The sequence below is a fragment of the Pristiophorus japonicus genome, chromosome 2, assembly GCF_044704955.1.
Source record: "Pristiophorus japonicus isolate sPriJap1 chromosome 2, sPriJap1.hap1, whole genome shotgun sequence".
NCBI classification, from domain to species: domain Eukaryota; kingdom Metazoa; phylum Chordata; class Chondrichthyes; family Pristiophoridae; genus Pristiophorus; species Pristiophorus japonicus.
In genome coordinates this window covers 117,009,688-117,031,520 of record NC_091978.1, presented here as the reverse complement: position 1 = coordinate 117,031,520, position 21,833 = coordinate 117,009,688, and the positions used below count along the sequence as shown (strand labels likewise).

Sequence of the window (21,833 nt, the reverse complement as noted above, 5' to 3'; positions counted from 1 at the left end):
AGTTAGCCTAACATCTGTCGTTGGGAAAATGCTGGAGTCTATTATTAAGGAAGCAGTAGCGGGACATTTGGAAAAGCATAATTCAATCAAGCAGAGTCAGCATGGTTTTATGAAAGGGAAATCATGTTTGATAAATTTGCTGGAATTCTTTGAGGATGTAACGAGCAGGGTGGATAAGGGGGAACCAGTGGATGTGGTGTATTTGGATTTCCAGAAGGCATTTGATAAGGTGCCACATAAAAGGTTACTGCTCAAGATAAAAGCTCATGAGGTTGAGGTAATATATTAGCATGGATAGAGGATTGACTAACTAACAGAAAACAGAGAGTCGGGATAAATGGGTCATTTTCCGGTTGGCAAACGGTAATTAGTGGGGTGCCACAGGGATTGGTGCTGGGTCCTCAACTATTTACAATCTATATTAATGACTTAGATGAAGGGACGGAGTGTAATTTAGCCAAGTTTGCTGATGATGCAAAGATTGATGGGAAAACAAATTGTGAGGACACAAATAATCTGCAGAGGGATATAGACAGGCTAAGTGAGTGGGCAAAAATTTGGCAGATGGAGTATAATGTGACAAAATGTGAGTTTATCAACTTTGGCAGAAACAATAGAAAAGCAAATTATAATTTAAATGGAGAAAAATTGCAAAATGCTGCAGTACAGAGGGACCTGGGGGTCCTTGTGCATGAAACACAAAAAGTTAGTATGCAGGTACAGCAAGTAATCAGGAAGGCAAATGGAATGTTGGCCTTTATTGCAAGGGAGATAGAGTATAAAAGCAGAGAAGTCCTACTACAACTGTACAGGGTATTGGTAAGGCCACACCTGGAGTACTGCATACAGTTTTGGTCATATTTAAGGAAGAATATACTTGCTTTGGAGGCTGTTCAGAGAAGGTTCACTAGATTGATTCCAGAGATGAGGAGGTTGACTTATGGGGATAGGTTGAGTAGGTTGGGGCCTATATACATTGGAGTTCAGAAGAATGAGAGGTGATCTTATTGAAAGATATAAGATAATGAGGGGGCTCGACAAGGTGGATGGAGAGAGGATATTTCCACTCATAGGGGAAACTAAAACTAGGGGACATAGTCTCAGAATAAGGGGTCGCCCATTTAAAACCGAGATGAGGAGAAATTTCTTCTCTGAGGGTTGTACATTTATGGAATTCTCTGCCCCAGAGAGCCCTGGAGGCTGGGTCATTGAATATATTTAAGGCGGCGATAGACAGATTTTCAAGCGATAAGGGAATAAAGGGTTATGAGGAGCGGGCAAGGAAGTGGAGCTGAGTCCATGATCAGATCAGCCATGATCTTATGAATGGTGGAGCAGGTTCGAGGGGCTAAATGGCCTACTCCTGCTCCTATTTCTTATGTTCTTATGTGGATTGATATCCTCCTGCAGTCCATGACTTTCCTCTTATCAACCACACAGCCAATTTTAGTATCATAGAAACATAGAAAATAGGAGCAGTAGTAGGCCATTCGGCCCTTCGAGTCTGTAATGCAATTCAATATGATCACGGCTGATCCTCTATCTCAACATCATATTCCTGCTTTTTCCCGTACCCCTCGATGCCTTTTGTTTCTGGAAATTTATCTATCTCCCTCTTAAATGTATTCAGTGACTTGGCCTCCACAGCCTTCTGTGGTAGAGAATTCCACAGGTTCACCACCCTCTGAGTGAAAACATTTCTCCTCATCTCGGTCCTAAATTTCCAACCCCGTATCCTGAGACTGTGACCCCTTGTTCTAGACTTCCCAGCCAGGGGAAACATCCTCCCCACATCCAGTCTATCCAACCCAGTCAGAATTGTATACGTTTCAATGAGATTCCCTCTCATTCATCTAGTTTCTAGTGAATACAGGCCTAGTCGACCCAATCTCTCCTCATACGACAGTCCTGCCATCCCAGAAATCAGTCTGGTGAACCTTCGCTGCACTCCCTCTATGTCAAGTATATCCTTTCTTAGGTAAGGAGACCAAAACTGCACATAATACTCCAAGTGCGGTCTCATCAAGGCCCTGTATAACTAGTAAGACATCCTTGCTCTTGTACTTAAATCCTCTTGCAATGAAGGCCAACATACCATTTGCCTTCCTAACTGTTTGCTGCACCTGCATGTTTGCTTTCAATGACTGCTGTACAAGGACATCCAGGTCCCTCTGTACATTGACATTTCCCAAGCCATCTTTCCTACCAAAGTGGATAACTTCACATTTATCCACGTTATATTGCATCTGCCATGTGTTTGCCCACTCACTCAACCTATCAAAATCGCCTTGTAGCAGCTTTGCATCCTCCTCACAACTCACAATCCCACCAAGTTTTGTATTATCAGCAAACTTGGAAATATTACATTTGGTTCCCTCATCCAAATCATTTATATACATTGTGAATAGCTGGGGCCCAAGCACTGATCCCTGTGGTACCCCACTAGTCACTGCTCGCCACCCCGCAAAAAACCTGTTTATTTCTACTCTGTTTCCTGTAAGTTAACCAATTTTCAATCCATGCCAATACATTGCTCCCTAATCCTATGTGCTTTAATTTTGCACACTAACCTCTTATGTGGGACTTTATCAAAGGCCTTCTGAAAATCCAAATATACTACATCCACTGGTTCTCCCTTATCTATTCGATCAGTTACATCCTTAAAAAACTCCAGTAGGTTTTTCAAACATGACTTTCCTTTCATAAACCCACGTTGACTTTGTTTAATTCCGTTGATATTATTTAAATGTGCCATTATCACATCCTTTATAATAGACTCCAGTATTTTCCCTACTACTAATGTCAGGCTAACCTGTCTATAGTTCCCCGTTTTCTCTCTCCCTCTTTTTAAATAGTGGGGTTACATTTGCCACCCTCCAATCTGCAGGAACTGTTCCATAATCTATAGAATTTTGGAAGATGACAAACAATGCATCTACTATTTCCATGGCTACCTCATTTAGTTCTCTGGGATGCAGATCATCAGGCCCCGGGGATTTATCTGCCTTCAGTCCCATTCGTTTCTCCAGCACTATTTTCTTACTAATAATCATTTCCTTTAATTCCTCTTGCTCACTAGACCCTTGGTTCCCTAGCATTTCTGGGACGTTATTTGTGCCCTCTTCCGTGAACTTCTTAATCATATCCCCTATATTCAAATCTAGATCATTGATGCGGACCACAAAAAGCAAGGGACCCAGTACTGAGCCCTGCGGAACCCCACTGGAAACATTCATCAACCATTACCCTTTGCTTCCTACCTCTAAGCCAATTTTGGATCCAACTTGCCACTTTGCCCGAGATCCCATGGGCTTTTACCTTCGTGACCAGTCTGCCATGTGGGACCTTATCAAAAGTTTTGCTAAAGTCCACATACACTACATCGTACACACTACCCTCATCGACCCTCCTGGTTACCTCCTCTCAAAATTCAATCAGATTAGTCAAACATTATCTTCCCTTAACGAATCCGTGCTGACTGTCCCCAATTAATCCTTGCCTTTCTAAATGTAGAATTATCCTGTCCTTCGGGATTTTTTCCAATAATTTACCACCACTGAGGTTAGGCTGACAGACCTGTAATTACTTGGCCTATCCCTTTTTCCCTTCTTAAACAAGGGTACCACATTATAAGTTCTCCAGCACCGTGCCCAAATCCAAAGCGGACTGGAAAATGATAGTCAGGGCTTCTGCTATTTCCTCTTTTACTTCGCTCAACAGCCTGGGATGCATTTCATCCGGACGTGGGGACTTATCCCCTTTCAAAACTGCTTAATACTTTCTCTCTCACTATGTTTATTTCATCCAGAATTTCACACTCCTCCTCGATAGCAGTATCTGCATTGCCCCTTTTCTTTGTGAAAATAGACACAAAGTATGCATTAAGAACCATACTAACATCTTCCGCCTCCAGAAATTATCCTCATGGTCTCGAATAGGCCCAATCCTTTCTTTAATTATCCTCTTGCTCTTAATACATCTTTGGGTTTTCCTTAATTTTACTTGCCAAAATTTTTTCATGCACTCTCAGCATTCCTAATATCCTTTTTAATTTTACCTCTAAACTTTCTATATTCCTCCAGAGATTCTAGCCGTTGGTATATGACATAAGCTTCCCTTTTTTTCTTTATCGTCTCCTGTAAGTCCCGAGACATCCAAGGGGCTCTAGAATTGTTATTCCCACCCTTTTTTTTAAGGGCACATGTTTGGCCTGAGCCCTCCAGATCTCCTCCTTGAATGTCTCCCACTGTTCAGACACTGATTTACCCACAAATAGCTGTTTCCAGTCCACTGTGACCAAATTACTTCTCAACTTAGCAAAGTTAACTTTTCCCCAATTTGGGACTTTTATTTCTGGTCTATCCTTGTTCTTATCCATAACTACCTTGAATCCAACTGAATTGTGGTCACTGGCACTCATCGATACCCCCTCGACCTGTCTAGCTTCATTCCCCAAAACTAAATCCAAAACCGCCCACTCCAGTGTTGAGCTTGTTACATATTGACTAAAAAAGTTCTCTTGAATGCATTTTAAGAATTCCGCACCCTCTATACCCTTCACACTATATTTGTCCCAATCAATATTAGAATAGTTGAAATCCTTAACTATTACTGCCCTATGGTTTTTGGACTTCACAGAAATTTGCCTACATATTTGCTCTTCTATCTCCCTCCCACTATTTGGGGGTCTATAATATACACCTAGTGTGTGATCGCCCCTTTTTTATTTTTCCAGTTCAACCAATATGGCCTCATTTGATGATCCCTCTAACATATCACTCCTCCTCACAGATGTAATAGTTTCTTTAATCAATATCACAACCCCACTTTTTTACCCCCCCCCCACTCCCCCGTCTTGTCTAAACAGCCTGTAACCAGGAATATTGAGCTGCCAAACCTGCCCCTCTTTCAGCCATGTCTCTGTAATGGCTATGAAATACTCCCATGTGTCTACCTGTGCTCTCAGCTCATCTACTTTATTCCCTATACTCCTTGCAATGAAGTATATACTGTTTAGCACAGGAAAACCTCCTTGATTACTACTTACTCACCCTCATTTCCTCTGTCTTACAGATTCACTTTCTACATTCTTGCTTTCCAATTTCAGCTTTATTTCTTTCCCTATTGAATTTGCTCTCAGGTTCCCATCCCCCTGCCAAGCTAGTTTAAACTCTTCCGGACAGCACGAGCAAATCTCTCCACGTGGATGTTTGTCCCGGCACTGTTGAGGTGCAAGCCGTCCGGTTTGTACAGGTCCCATCTCCCTCAGAAGTGGTCCCAATGCCTCAGGAATTTAAAGCCCTCCCTCCGACACCAACTCTCCAGCCACATGTTCATCCTCTCTATCCTTCTATTCTTGTACACATTAGCACGTGGCACCGGTAGTAACCCGGAGATTACTACCTTTGAGGTTCTACCCTTTAATTTTTCTCCTAGCTTACAGACAAATCAAACTTTTAAACGGTAAAATTTGCATCATGCTCATTTGTAAATATCAACTTGGCTTCAACCACAAGGCACCAGTGGCCATTATCAGGTACATTCATCCACAATGCTAACGATTAATTAATTACTGCTTTGTTTAAGGAAAATAATTGGCTTATATTCAACTATTTGCTGAAATGCTACAATCTACACACAAATATAAACAGAAACAAAAGAACAAGGTCATTTAGTCTCGAGTCTACTCAATATTTTTGTTTGCCAAGACAGTTTTAATTTTGTTTCCCTGACTAGTCTCAATATCCCTTAATACCATTACTTCCAAATAAGTATCTATATCTCCCTATTAAACACCTTACGTGAATTTGGTGTGGGCCTTTGTTCCATATTCGCATAACCCTTTGTGTGAAGAATTATTTTTTTCCTGAATTCAATTTTCACCAGCTTAGTCATGTCTCTCGTTGGTCTGGATACTCCTACGAGAAGGAAGAGTCACTCCCTATCTAGGCTGTTAACTCTTCATTATTTTAAACATCTCAATTAAATCATTCCTTCAACTCCTCGTTTTCAAGAAACAAAACTCAAGTTCCTCATGATAACATCCCTTCATTCCAAGCATTATCCTGATGATTCATTGATCTGACTTTTTTCAATGATGCTGGAGCTTCTGGAAATTGAAAAATTCCAAATAAGCTAATAAGAATTGATATATCTAACATGCTAACTCAAACCTTTTGTAAGTCAACTGAAAAATTAATTTAGCACATAGATGAACAGACTTATAATGGAATTACTGTTTACATATGGTAAAAGTATGACTCCTTACCTTCCATTTTTAGCCACAAAATGTAATATTGTGCAAAGAGAATAGAAAAAATGATAAATCACTTAATCCCTGCCTCAGCATAGAAACATAGAAAATATGTGCAGGAGTAGGCCATTCGGCCCTTCGAGCCTACACCACCATTCAATAAGATCATGGCTGATCATTCGCCTCAGTACCCCTTTCCTGCTTTCTCTCCTCTCCATACCCCTTGATCCCTTTAGCCGTCAGGGCCATATTCAACTCCCTCTTGAATATATCTAACGAACTGGCCTCAACAACTCTCTGTGGTAGAGAATTCCAGAGGTTAACAACTCTCTGAGTGAAGAAGTTTCTCCTCATCTTGGTCCTAAATGGCTTACCCCTTATCATTAACCTGTGACCCCTGGTTCTGGACTTCCCCAACATCGGGAACATTCTTCCTGCATCCAACCTGTCCAGTCCCGTCAGAATTTTATATGTTTCTATGAGATCACCTCTCATTCTTCTAAACTCCAGTGAATACAGGCCCAGTCAATCCAGTCTCTCCTCATATGTCAGTCCTGCCATCCCTGGAATCAGTCTGGTGCACCTTCGCTGCACTCCCTCAATAGCAAGAACATCCTTCCTCAGATTAGGAGACCAAAATTGAAAATAATATTCCAGGTGAGGCCTCACCAAGGCCCTGTACAACTGCAGTAAGACCTCCCTGCTCCTATACTCAAATCCCCTAGCTATGAAGGCCAACATACCATTTGCCGCCTTCACTGCCTGCTGCACCTGCATGCCAACTTTCAATGACTGATGTACCATGACACCCAGGTCTCGTTGTAGCTCCTCTTTTCCTAATCTGCCACCATTCAGATAATATTGTGCCTTCATGTTTTTGCCACCAAAGTGTATAACATCACATTTATCCACATTATACTGCTTCTGCCATGCATTTGCCCACTCACCTAACCTGTCCAAGTCACCTTGCAGCCTCTTAGCATCCTCCTCACAGCTCACACTTAGTGTCATCTGCAAACTTGGAGATATTACACTCAATTCCTTCATCTAAATCATTGATGTATATTGTAAACAGCTGGGGTCCCAGCACTGAACCCTGGTGGCACCCCACTAGTAACTGCCTGCCATTCTGAAAAGGACCCGTTTATCCCGACTCTCTGCTTTCTGTCTGCCAACCAGTTCTCTATCCACGTCAATACATTACCCCCAATACCATGTGCTTTAATTTTGCACACCAATCTCTTGTGTGGGACCTTGTCAAAAGCCTTTTGAAAGTCCAAATACACCACATCCACTGGTTCTCCCTTGTCCACTCTACTAGTTACAACCTCAAAAAATTCTAGAAGATTTGTCAAGTATGATTTCCCCTTCATAAATCCATGCTGACTTGGACCATTCCAGTCACTGCTTTCCAAATGCGCTGCTATTTCATCTTTAATAATTGATTCAACATTTTCTCCACTACTGATGTTAGGCTAACCGGTCGATAACTCTCCATTTTCTCTCTCCCTCCTTTTTTAAAAAGTGGCGTTACATTAGCTACCCTCCAGTCCATAGGAACTGATCCAGTCAATAGAATGTTGGAAAATGATCACCAATGCAACTACTATTTCTAGGACAACTTCCTTAAGTACTCTGGGATGCAGACTATCAGGCCTTGGGGATTTATCGGCCTTCAATCTCATCAATTTCCCCTACACAATTTCCTGACTAATAAAGATTTCCTTCAGTTCCTCCTTCTCGCTAGACCCTCGGTCCCCTAGTATTCCCGGAAGGTTATATGTGTCCTCCTTCGTGTTTGTTCAATTGGTCTGCCATTTCTTTGTTCCCCATTATAAATTCACCTGATTCGAGGGACCTACGTTTATCTTCACTAATCTTTTACTCTTCACATATCTATAGAAGGTTTTGCAGTCAGTTTTTATGTTCCCAGCAAGCTTCCTCTCATACTCTATTTTCCCCCTCCTAATTAAACCCTTTGTCCTCCACTGCTGAATTCTAAATTTCTCCCAGTCCTCAGGTTTGCTGCTTTTTCTGGCCAATTTATATGCCTCTTCCTTTGATTTAACACTATCTCTAAGTTCCCTCGTTAGCCACGGTTGAGCCACCTTTCCCGTTTTATTTTTACTCCAGACAGGGATGTACAATTGTTGAAGTTCATCCATGTGATCTTTAAATGTTTGCCATTGGCTATCCACCGTCAACCCTTTAAGTATCATTCGCCAGTTTATTCTAGCTTATTCTCGTCTCATACCATCTAAGTTACCTTTCCTTACATTCAGGACCCTAGTCTCTGAATTAACTGTGTCACATAAGAACATAAGAATTAGGAACAGGAGTAGGCCATCTAGCCCCTCTCCATCTTAATAAAGAATTCTATCATATTATGGTCACTCTTTCCCAAGGGGCCTCGCACAAGATTGCTAATTAGTCCATTCTCATTACACATCAGTCTAGGATGGCCAGCTCTCTAGTTGGTTCCTCGACATATTGGTCTAGAAAACCATCCCTAATACACTCCAGGAAATCCTCCTCCACCGTAATGCTACCAGTTTGGTTCGCCCAGTCTATATGTCGATTAAAGTCGCCCATGATAACTGCTGTACCTTTATTGCACGCATCCCTAATTTCTTGTTTGATGCTGTCCCCAACCTCACTACTACTGTTTGGTGGTCTGTACACAACTCCCACTAGCGTTTTTCTGCCCTTTGGTATTCTGCAGCTCTACACATACAGATTCCATATCATCCAAGCTAATGTCCTTCCTTACTATTGCATTAATTTCCTCTTTAACCAGCAACACTACCCCACTCCTTTTCCTTTCTGTCTATCCTTCCTGAATGTTGAATACCCCTGGATGTTGAGTTCCCCGCCTTGGTCACCCTGGAGCCATGTCTCCGTAATCCCAATTATATCATATTCGTTAATAGCTGCCTGCGCCTGTTAATATTCGTCCACCTTAGAGGCACAGAGCCTTCAGGCTTGTCTTTTTAACAAACTTTGTCCCTTTAGAATTTTGCTGTAATGTGGCCTTTTTTGATTTTTGCCTTGGGTTTCTCTGCCCTCCACTTTTACTTTTCTTCTATCTTTTGCTTCTGCCCCCATTTGACTTCCCTCCGTCTCCCTGCATAGCTTCCCATCCCCCTGCCATATTAGTTTAACCCCTTCCCAACATCACTAGCAAACACTCCCCCTAGGACATTGGTTCCAATCCTGCCCAGGTGCAGACCGTTAGGTTTGTACTGGTCCCACCTCCCCCAGAACCGGTTCCAATGTCCCAGGAATTTGAATCCCTCCTTTCTGCACCACTCCTCAAGCCTCGTATTCATCTGAGCTATCCTGCAATTCCTACTCTGACCAGCACGTGGCACTGGTAGCAATCCTGAGATTACTACCTTTGAGGTGCTACTTTTTAATTTAACTCCTAGCTCCCTAAACTCAGCTTGTAGGACCTCATCCCATTTTTTTACCGATATCTTTGGTAGCAAATGTATCACGACAGCTGGCTGTTCGCCCTGCCCTTCCAGAATGCGCTGCAGCCGCTCCAAGTCATCCTTAACCCTTGCACCAGGGAGGCAACATACCATCCTGGAGTCTCATAGAAACATAGAAAATAGGTGCAGGAGTAGGCCATTCGGCCCTTCTAGCCTGCACCGCCATTCAATGAGTTCATGGCTGAACATGCAACTTCAGTACCCCATTCCTGCTTTCTCACCATACCCCTTGATTCCCCTAGTAGTAAGGACTTCATCTAACTCCTTTTTGAATATATTTAGTGAATTGGCCTCAACAACTTTCTGTGGTAGAGAATTCCACAGGTTCACCACTCTCTGGGTGAAGAAATTCCTCCTCATCTCGGTCCTAAATGGCTTCCCCCTTATCCTTAGACTGTGTCCCCTGGTTCTGGACTTCCCCAACATTGGGAACATTCTTCCTGCATCTAACCTGTCTAACCCCGTCAGAATTTTAAACGTTTCTATGAGGTCCTATCTCATTCTTCTGAACTCCAGTGAATACAAGCCCAGTTGATCCAGTCTTTCTTGATAGGTCAGTCCCGCCATCCCGGGAATCAGTCTGGTGAACCTTCGCTGCACTCCCTCAATAACAAGAATGTCCTTCCTCAGGTTAGGAGACAAAAACTGTACACAATACTCCAGGTGTGGCCTCACCAAGGCCCTGTACAATTGTAGCAACACCTCCCTGCCCCTGTACTCAAATCCCCTCGCTATGAAGGCCAACATGCCATTTGCTTTCTTAACAGCCTGCTGTACCTACATGCCAGCCTTCAATGACTGATGTACCATGACACCCAGGTCTCTTTGCACCTCCCCTTTTCCTAATCTGTCACCATTCAGATAATAGTCTGTCTCTCTGTTTTTACCACCAAAGTGGATAACCTCACATTTATCCACATTATACTTCATCTGCTATGCATTTGCCCACTCACCTAACCTATCCAAGTCGCTCTGCAGCCTCATAGCATCCTCCTTGCAGCTCACACTGCCACCCAACTTAGTGTCATCCGCAAATTTGGAGATACTACATTTAATCCCCTCGTCTAAATCATTAATGTACAGTGTAAACAGCTGGGGCCCCAGCACAGAACCTTGCGGTACCCCACTAGTCACTGCCTGCCATTCTGAAAAGTCCCCATTTATTCCTACTCTTTGCTTCCTGTCTGACAACCAGTTCTCAATCCATGTCAGCACACTACCCCCAATCCCATGTGCTTTAACTTTGCACATTAATCTCTTGTGTGGGACCTTGTCGAAAGCCTTCTGAAAGTTCAAATATACCACATCAACTGGTTCTCCCTTGTCCACTCAACTGGAAACATCCTCAAAAAATTCCAGAAGATTTGTCAAGCATGATTTCCCTTTCACAAATCCATGCTGACTTGGACCTATCATATTACCTCTTTCCAAATGCACTGCTATGACATCCTTAATAATTGATTCCATCATTTTACCCACTACCGATGTCAGGCTGACCGGTCTATAATTCCCTGTTTTCTCTCTCCCTCCTTTTTTAAAAAGTGGGGTTACATTGGCTATCCTCCACTCCATAGGAACTGATCCAGAGTCAATGGAATGTTGGAAAATGACTGTCAATGCATCCACTATTTCCAAGGCCACCTCCTTTAGTACTCTGGGATGCAGTCCATCAGGCCCTGGGGATTTATCGGCCTTCAATCCCATCAATTTCCCCAACACAATTTCCCGACTAATAAGGATTTCCCTCAGTTCCTCCTCCTTACTAGACCCTCCGACCCCTTTTATATCCGGAAGGTTGTTTGTGTCCTCCTCTGTGAATACCGAACCAAAGTACTTGTTCAATTGGTCCGCCATTTCTTTGTTCCCCGTTATGACTTCCCCTGATTCTGACTGCAGGGGACCTACGTTTGTCTTTACTAACCTTTTTCTCTTTACATATCTATAGAAACTTTTGCAATCCGTCTTAACGTTCCCTGCAAGCTTCTTCTCGTACTCCATTTTCCCTGCCCTAATCAAACCCTTTGTCCTCCTCTGCTGAGTTCTAAATTTCTCCCAGTCCCCGGGTTCGCTGCTATTTCTGGCCAATTTGTATGCCACTTCCTTGGCTTTGTTATCCCTGATTTCCCTTGATAGCCACGGTTGAGCCACCTTCCCTTTTTTATTTTTATGACAGACAGCCGCAGAAACGCCTATTCCCCTTACAATAGAATCCCCTATCACTATAGCTCTCCCACTCTTTTTCCTGCCCTCCTGTGCAGCAGAGCCATCCATGGTGCCATGAACTTGGCTGCTGCTGCCTTCCCCTGATGAACCATCTCCCCCAACAATATTCAAAATGGTGTATCTACTTTGGAGGGAAATGACCACAGGGGACCCCTGCACTACCTTCCTTCCACTGCTCTTCCTGATGGTCACCCATTCCCTATCTGCCTGAGTAACCTTTACCTGCGGTGTGCCCAACTCACTAAACGTGCTATTCACGACATCCTCAGCATCGCGGATGCTCCAGAGTGAATCCATGGGCAGCTCCAGTGCCGCACTGCAGCCTGTCAGGAGCTGCAGCTGGATACACTTCCTGCGCATGTAGTCGTCAGGGACACTGGAAGCATCCCCGAGTTCCAACATAGCACAGGAGCATGACACAGGTCTGGGCTCTCCTGCCATGGCTTAACCCCTAAATTACTTAATTTGGCAACAATGCCAAAGGTTTCTTACTCAGTAATATTCTGACATCTTTAAATGGCCAGGAGAGAATTGGAAAAGTTGAATCTGGAGGTGACAAAGCCATGGATGAGAGTTTCAGCTGCAGATGGGCTGAGGCAGGTGGGAAGGTGAGTGATGGTGGAGAGGGAACTGATGTTAGAGAGCTTGTGTTTGTGATGGAGAGGATATGGAATCTGAAGCTCATCTCGGGGTGGAATAGGATGCCAAAGTTCAACCTGAAATAGTAGCTGATGTATGAAATTGGTGGCAAGGGTACAGAGTTTGTAGCAGGCCCCAAGTCAATGGTCCTGATTTTGTAGTTGAAATAACGATGAGGCTGACAGTGTTCGCTGTTATTAAAATGCAAATCGGACAGCAACTTCCGGCAACCACACACAGTTAAACGTGGAAATCAAGAGCATAAGAATTAGCAGGACTTGGCCATATGGCCTCCACGAGCAGGCTCCACTATTTAATAAGATCATGGCTGATATTCAACCTCATCTCCACTTTCCCGCCCAATCCCCAAAAATCTGTCTATCTCAGCCATGAATATACTCAACGATTCTGCATCCACAGCCTTTTGGGTTAGAGAATTCCAAAGATTCACAACCTTCTGAGTGAAGAAATTCCTCATCTCAGTCTTAAAAGGCTGACTCCTTATCCTGACACTATGCCTCTAGTTCTAGATTCTCCAGCCAGGGGTAACAACCTCTTCGCATCTACCCTGTAAATTTCCCTAAGAATCTTAGATGTTACAATGAGATCACCTCTCATTCTTCTAAACTCCAGAGTGTATAGACACAATCCACTCATTCAGAAGTTGCTAAGATGCCCTGCTCCTTCAGAAGCTTCGCTCTAACAGTATCTTGCCGAGAGACTCAGAATTGAAACATATGGAACAGCGTGAAGTTGCTATACTTGCGTGCTAGATATGATACTAAACTCACTGGAAAAATTGATGGCTTGTCTATTCCAGTGTAAATAATCTTTTAACACTGTGATAAGTCTTAATTACTGCTAAACGACCACTCTGGCACAGAAAATTTACTTTTATAAGCATGGACTCTCATTCCTTCAGATTTTAATTATTGTTGGAGATTTGAAAAAAGTAACTTTTTAAAAACTTTTTTTTGGTCCCTTTTATCTATCTTAATCCCATCATTTTATTCTCTCTTTTGCTTTTAGTACATGAGTTGGCATTTAATTAAATATTCAAACTTACATTTTCTGGTTCAGACTATGTACTGCTCGGTAACAATTCTGCAATCTGATTAGGTAAGGAGATACAGTTGCGTGCCCTGTTCGTACAGATCCCAGATTCCCAGTAGAGGGCGTTGCACCAAAATGGCTGTCTAATTACAGCAAGTTCCACTGCAAATTTCCACAGAAAGTCTGTGGGAAAACATAAGTGTACACAGCTGGCAGGGTTAGATCACTGTTGACTGCAAAATCCAGCCCAATGGTTTTGGGCTTACTGATGTTCAGCTGAAGAAAATTGCAGCTCAGCCAAGATTAGATGTTGGACAGTCTGACAGCAGAGGCACAAGATCGAGAGGTGGTGGAGACAGCTGAGTGTCGACAGCATACATGTATTTGTTGCCAAGATGCAGCATTTAGGTCCTTGGGGGCACTCCTGAGGTAATGGTGTGGGGCTGGGAAGAGAAGTCATTGCTGAAGATATTTTGTTGCGGTTTGATAGGTGAGAGTGAAACCAAGTGAGGGCAGTCCCACTTAGCTGGACAATGGAGGAGATGCTTTGGGGAAGGATGAACCATGACGTTTACTAATCCTGTGACCTGAGCAATTAAAAAGTGATGCCAAGAAACCATAGGCATACTGTTTAAAAGAGTTTAATTTTCCAGGAAGTGCTTCTGCACTACTACTATTGAATTTTAATCTTATTACAATACTTTGACTTTTCTCCCACAGTATAACATTTGAAAAGATGTATTACAATCTCCTCCCTGCTAGTTTAGGTAAATTGCAAGAGAATGGAAAGGCAATTTGAATGGGAATTTGATTACATGCTCCTGCTTCTCCCTGTCCCTTGCACAACAATCAGGTATAAACTGACTGCAAATATTAGTCTAATTACTCATCCTTTATCATCAGGTGGTGTTTGTGTCAGACTTTTTCAAAAAGAGAGTCACCAGAATTTCACCAAAAGATGAGGAAAATTCACATACAACTCTACATGAGACACATGGAAACCATTGTGGCAGGAATCACGAGCAATAAAAGATCGTCGCGGGCATCAGTGAATGTAAATCTGTCTGATTATATAACTAAAAACATATCTCCATGATAAATACCTAGTCACTCAAGTAGATAACCACCTATATGGCTAAGCACCTGCTGCTATACCCTTGGAATCCACTTCACTTTGTATATATAAAAATACCTATATAACAGCAATTACAAATATTTTTATTATTTGTACTGTACCTTCTCTAATAAAAGCTTTTATCATTAAAATGATGTGAAGCAGTCATACATTAGTCCAAAATGTAAAATGTTTATTAAAATAACATGGTTGAAGCATTTTATGTACAGTTTCAGCTGTTGGAAGCTTGCTTTGATGGTGCTCGAGTTCCACTATACATAAATTCAATGGAAAATAAAAAATTATACAAAAGTCTGGCAATGCTCATCTGTTGACTGTTTATTCTTTAACCAGAGAAGTCTCTCCATGAAAATCTTCTGCCTCAATGTTGCTGAATATTTCAAAACTTGGGTTGAATGTTTGGTTTGAGCCAGAAAGTAGATGGCATTTGTGCTGCTTCTTCAAAATTATAAGTAAAGACTTGCAGCAAATACAATATCTCTTTTGATCTTGGTTATGCCTGAAAATAAATGATAATCTTGTATTAATTTAAAAAAAAACAAGTGTAACCTTTTGGTTTGAGAAGAATTACTGAGTTCTCAACAGTTGTCTTTTTTCATATTCCCCTTTATTTGCATTGTTGCGGATGCCAGCCAACATAGGAGGTAGACATTCCCAAGTGTTAGTTCAACAGCTGTGTTGGTTCACGGTGGGAAGTATGCAAGCAATAGAAAACAGCTCTCCCCTGTAATGGGGCACCTCAGTTATTGCCTCAGCTCAGAACTGGGAACTTACTTTTCTTCATAGAAACATAGAAAATAGGTGCAGGAGTAGGCCATTCGGCCCTTCTAGACTGCACTGCCATTCAATGAGTTCATGGCTGAACATGCAACTTCAGTACCCCCTTCCTGCTTTCTCGCCATACCCCTTGATCCCCCAAGTAGTAAGGACTTCATCTAACTCCCTTTTGAATATATTCAGTGAATTGGCCTCAACTACTTTCTGTGGTAGAGAATTCCACAGGTTCACCACTCTCTGGGTGAAGAAGTTTCTCCTCATCTCAGTCCTAAATGGCTTACCCCTTATCCTTAGACTGTGACCCCTGGTTCTGGACTTCCCCAACATTGGGAACATTCTTCCTGCATCTAACCTGTCTAAACCCGTCAGAATTTTAAACGTTTTTATGAGGTCCCCTCTCATTCTTCTGAACTCCAGTGAATACAAGCCCAGTTGATCCAGTCTTTCTTGATAGGTCAGTCCCACCATCCCGGGAATCAGTCTGGTGAATCTTCGCTGCACTCCCTCAATAGCAAGAATGTCCTTCCTCAAATTAGGAGACCAAAACTGTACACAATACTCCAGGTGTGGCCTCACCAAGGCCCTGTACAACTGTAGCAACACCTCCCTGCCCCTGTACTCAAATCCCCTCGCTATGAAGGCCAACATGCCATTTGCTTTCTTAACCGCCTGCTGTACCTGCATGCCAATCTTCAATGACTGATGTACCATGATACCCAGGTCTCGTTGCACCTCCCCTTTTCCTAATCTGTCACCATTCAGATAATAGTCTGTCTCTGTTTTTACCCCCAAAGTGGATAACCTCACATTTATCCACATTATACTTCATCTGCCATGCATTTGCCCACTCACCTAACCTATCCAAGTCACTCTGCAGCCTCATAGCATCCTCCTCGCAGCTCACACTGCCACCCAACTTAGTGTCATCCGCAAATTTGGAGATACTACATTTAATCCCCTCGTCTAAATCATTAATGTACAATGTAAACAGCTGGGGCCCCAGCACAGAACCTTGCGGTACCCCACTAGTCACTGCCTGCCATTCTGAAAAGTCCCCATTTACTCCTACTCTTTGCTTCCTGTCTGACAACCAGTTCTCAATCCACGTCAGCACACTACCCCCAATCCCATGTGCTTTAACTTTGCACATTAATCTCTTGTGTGGGACCTTGTCGAAAGCCTTCTGAAAGTCCAAATATACCACATCAACTGGTTCTCCCATGTCCACTTTACTGGAAACATCCTCAAAAAATTCCAGAAGATTTGTCAAGCATAATTTCCCTTTCACAAATCCATGCCGACTTGGACCCATCATGTCACCATATTCCAAATGCGCTGCTATGACATCCTTAATAATTGATTCCATCATTTTACCCACTACTGAGGTCAGGCTGACCAGTCTATAATTCCCTGTTTTCTCTCTCCCTCCTTTTTTTAAAAAGTGGGGTTACATTGGCTACCCTCCACTCGATAGGAACTGATCCAGAGTCAATGGAATGTTGGAAAATGACTGTCAATGCATCCGCTATTTCCAAGGCCACCTCCTTAAGTACTCTGGGATGCAGTCCATCAGGCCCTGGGGATTTATCGGCCTTCAATCCCATCAATTTCCCCAACACAATTTCCCGACTAATAAAGATTTCCCTCAGTTCCTCCTCCTTACTAGACCCTCTGACCCCTTTTATATCAGGATATTCCCCCATCTACTAATGTTATCTGATTCTCTCCTGCAGGTCCTGACTTGTGCTGGGTTATGATTCATTGGGTGCTGGCATGGGAGTCATTGGTACTTTGGCCAAGAAGCCATTCATAATGCGTCAGACTAAACAGCGAGTGTCAGGCTATTCAGCCTTGGAGGTTGTCACCAGGAACCAATCCTGCCCAACATCTTTTCAGCATGCATCAGTAAATAGTAATCAGGAAGAGGATCACCTGTTTATTTGACCCTCAGCTCAAGGAATGTGACAAAACCAACTGTGGCATCCCAAATGCAAAGATCAGTTTACCCAGCACAAACAGAGAAACAAATCTGGAACTTTGAATTTTTTGGCTTATTGCTAATTTCCCCAAGTGATTGGGTAGCCATAAACTTAATGATCTATGGCTAAAACATTATAATGCAAATTATCGAGAGATATTAATAAAGTGAGACTCGTTGATTACACAACACCAAAGCATCATACAAAAATACTGCGGATGCTGGAAATCAAATAAAAACAGAAAATGGGAGAAATACTCAGCAGGTCAGGCAGCATCTGTGGAGAAAAGAAACAGAGTTAACGTTTCAGGTCGATGATCTTGGGTCAGACGAAAGGTTATTGACCTGAAACGTTTACTCTGTTTTCTCTCTCCACAGATGCTGCTTGACCTGCTGGGTTTTTGCAGCATTTTCTATTTTAATACCAAAGCATCATTACCTAAATGGCATCTAAAACAATTAGATGAAGGCAGAGTATTCTGACTGGTGCCATTTCTGGTGCACCCAAACACATTTCTGCAGGGCCTGGCATTCCAATCTGATAATAATCATGGAGAACTGCCTTTTCAAGGTCCAAGTTAGCATCTGCTGCAAGACACCTGCAGCTATTGTGCAGCAGAATGCTGAACAGCCAGTAACTGTAATGGTCAGCTATGGCCTGAATCTTGGTTCAATCTCCATGCAGACATGCTGCAATGTTGACTTGCTGAGATGGCAAAGCTCCTTCCAACCACTTCATGCAGCACTTCCTTGACTTCAGCAATGAAACAAGAGTTCGGTGATCGACAGCATTTTCACTTACCTGCAGACTGAGGCTGGCACCTTGGGTTCCCTTTCCTTCATGTTTAACTGTTTCTTAGTCCCCTGCTCCTTCAGCCTTGGCATGACTGCTAATAGTCGAGATGTCTTCTGACACTTTTCAAAGGCTTTGAGAATTTTTGTCCCCTTATTGTGATACTCCCAACCCATGAAATTTGACTTGGATAGAATTTTCCTCTCCCACCACTCGTCTGCTGTCCAAACTTACATCTCAAGTTATGTTAATAAGCTGAAATTCAGGGGAGGGGGTAACTTTTTCTTTGAAGGATCACCACTTTTATAGAGAAGGTAAATATAATAACCATGAACATGAGGAGACATTTTTCAACGCGAATGACATTACTGCAATGTATTATTGCAGAATAAAAAAGAAAACATCTTTAAAACTTGGCTACCAGACCACTCTTTACTGTAATAGTTATTTAAACAGAAACCTTCTGCAAATTTGTTTTCCAGCTCTGTGTTTCCTATAGCCTTTGCTGCTTGACACATCTGTCGAAGGAGTTCTTCCAATCGTCGCATACAACGAATTATGCTCCCTGTTTTAAAATTTAAGAAAATTAGGTATGTTACTTTGGTAGGAGAGAGAATTTTTCCAGCAAATATGGAAATAATAATTTCATTAAAGTTCTAGTTAGCTGCAATAAAAAACCCATTGTCTCAATGTACTTTAGTTACCTTCGTTCTCTTTAAATAAATTTTCATTTTGCAATTTTTGCTCCATTGAACAAACTGCCGCAAATATCCATACAAAACATTGCTGAGTAAATAGCTCAGTGTTAGATAAAAGTCAATGTATATATCAAAAAGATGATATATTGATATATGCAATGGTTCATTAGGATTCTAGCAACATGTATAGGGGGCAGAATTGTGACTGCCAGTTCCATAATTGGTTAGTTATTAAGCTTAGATGTCATTAAAAGGAAAATACTAGAATTTTTTTTCTGTTCAAAGTACTCAATTTCTCCTCCCCATCTGTGGATGTATCAATATATTTTACCTTTAAAACAATAGTCTCTCAAAATTTGTCACCAAATGGAGGTCCTCCAGAGTCACTCTAGTGATGTTAATTGTGGACAGAGACTATTTGAACCCCAGATAACAAAACCTACAGTTTTATAGCACCCATCATACAAAAATGCCTCAGGATGTTTACAGAAGAGTAACTATCCAATAGGAGACGAGGAAGCGGAAAAGTTGAGCAAGAGACAAATGCACGATCAAAAAGATGATTCCTAACAAAATGTTTGAAGTCAGGGAGGAAAGTGGCATGGTGAAGATGCTAAGGGAGGGAGGTCCAGAGGCATATGACAGAAGGAGCAGTCATTCATGGAGAAGCAGAAAATGAGCAGCAGCCTGGTGTTGGTTGGACTAGACATTACAAACACAGCCATAGGGCTGGAGGAGATGGGGAGGCGAGGGGTGATGGAATGTGGGTGTCAGAGAGTGCACAGGCTGCACATTCTGGGTGAATTGTGATTTGTGAATGGTAGAAGTGGGGAGGCCAGGAAGAATAATTTTGGAGAAGTTCAGCAATGTTGCTCCATTCCTTTCAATGTTGGCTTTAAAACTTCAAACTGGAATTACAGGAAGTCCCAACAATTAGAGTACCGTGTTCTACATATCGTAGGTGGGTTTGTTGCACGAAGGTAATGGCTGCTTTTTGATGGCAGCGAGATTTAGAGATTCAGATTTTCTGTTGGAGAATTAAAAAAAAAAAATTTGTTTATGGGATGTTGGCGTCACTGGCAAGGTCAACATTTATTGCCCATCTCTAATTGCCCTCAAGAAGGTTGTGGCCTTCTTGAACTGCTGCAGTCTGTAAGGGGAAATTAGAACAGTGCTGTTTGGGAAGGAGTTCCAGGATTTTAACCAGCGATGACAAAGGAACGGTGATATATTTCCAAGTCAGGATGGTGTGTGACTTGAGAGGTGGTGGTGTTCTTATGTGCCTGCTGGGCTTGTCCTTCCAGGTGGTAGGGGTCACTGGTTTGGAAGATGCTGTCGAAGAAGCCTTGGCGAGTTGATGTAGTGCATTTTGTCGATGGTATGTACTGCAGTCAGGGTGTGCCCCAGTGGTGGAGGGTGTGAATGTTATTTAAGGTGGTGGATGGGTTAATAATCAGATGGGCTGCTTTGACCTGGATGGTGTCGAGCATCTTGTGTTGTTGTTGAAGCAGCACTCATTCAGACAACAGAAGAGTATTCCAACAAACTCCCGACTTATGCCTTGTAGATGGTAGAAAGGCTTTGGGAGTCAGGAGGCGAGACACTCGCTGCAGAATCCCCAGCCTCTGACTCGCTCTTGTATCCAGTCTTTATGTGGCTGGTTCAATTAAGTTTCTGGTCAACAGTGACCCTTGGGATGTTGATGGTGGGGGAATTTGGCGATGGTAATGCCATTGAATGTCAAGGGGCGGTGGTTAAGACTCTCTCTTGTTGGAGATGGTCATTGCCTGGCACTTGTGTTGCGTGAATGTTACTTGCCATTTAGCAGTCCAAGCCTGAATGTCGTCCATATCTGGTTGTATGCTGCATGGACTGCTTCATTACCTGAGGAGTTGCGAGTATAACTGAACACTGTTCAATCATCAGCGAACATCCCCACTTTTGACCTTATGATGGAGGGAAGGTCATTAATAAAGCAGCTGAAGATGGTTGGGCTAAGGACACTGCCCTGAGGAACTCCTGCAGCAATGTCCTGGGACTGAGATGATTGGTCTCCAACAACCACAATCATCTTCCTTTGTGCTTGCGAGAATTCCCATTGACTTCAGTTTTACTAGGCTCCTTGATTCTACATTTGATGTCAAGGGAATTCATTCTCACTTCAGTTTTGGAATTCAGCCAATCTGTTCATGTTTGGACAAAAACTGTAATGAGGTTTGGTGCCGAATGGTCCTGAAGGAGCCCAAAATGAGCATCATTAAGCAGGTTATTGGTGACTAAGTGCCGCTCTAGACGACACCTTCCATCACTTTGCTGATGATCGCGAGTAGACAGATGGGGTGGTCATTGGCCAGATTGGATTTGTCCTGCTTTTTGTGGATAGGACATACCTGGGAAGTTTTCTACATTGGCGGGTAGATGCCAGTGTTGTAGTTGTACTGGAACAGCTTGACTAGAGACGCAGCTAGATCTCGAGCACAAGTCTTTAGCATGACAGCCAGGATGTTGTCAGGATCCACAACCTTTGCTGTATCCAGCACGCTCAGCCGCTTCCTTGATATCACATGGAGTGAATCGAATTGGCTGAAGACTGGCTTCTGTGATGTTGTGGCCCTCAGGAGGAGGCCAATATGGATCATCCACTTGGCACTTTTGACTGAAGATGGTTGCAAACGCTTCAGCCTTGTCTTTTGCACTTGCGTGCTGGGCTCCGCCATCATTGATGGGGATGATCATGGAGCTTCCTCCTCTAGTTGGTTGTTTAATTGTCCATTCAGTCCTAATGAAAAG

At 42.7% G+C, this 21,833-nt stretch overlaps 2 protein-coding genes across 4 annotated transcripts in view; one reads left to right on the top strand and one right to left on the bottom strand.

Annotated features, from left to right (window-relative positions):
* The window catches only part of plpp1a (phospholipid phosphatase 1a), a 171,890-nt gene extending 156,962 nt beyond the window's left edge, over positions 1 to 14,928 (top strand). For all 3 annotated transcript variants that reach the window (XM_070868811.1, XM_070868824.1, XM_070868817.1), the window contains one exon: positions 14,566 to 14,928. In XM_070868811.1, coding sequence (XP_070724912.1) covers positions 14,566 to 14,691 — 126 coding nt within the window. In that variant the 3' untranslated portion in view covers positions 14,692 to 14,928. The remainder of the gene's footprint in view (positions 1 to 14,565) is intronic.
* Positions 14,929 to 14,948: 20 nt separating this feature from the next.
* The window catches only part of mtrex (Mtr4 exosome RNA helicase), a 266,450-nt gene continuing 259,565 nt past the window's right edge, over positions 14,949 to 21,833 (bottom strand). Inside the window, exons 26-27 of the mRNA XM_070868803.1 lie at positions 18,806 to 18,910; positions 14,949 to 15,296 (exon numbers count right to left, since the gene is read on the bottom strand). Of these exons, the coding sequence (XP_070724904.1) occupies positions 15,244 to 15,296; positions 18,806 to 18,910 (158 nt within the window). The 3' untranslated portion in view covers positions 14,949 to 15,243. The remainder of the gene's footprint in view (positions 15,297 to 18,805; positions 18,911 to 21,833) is intronic.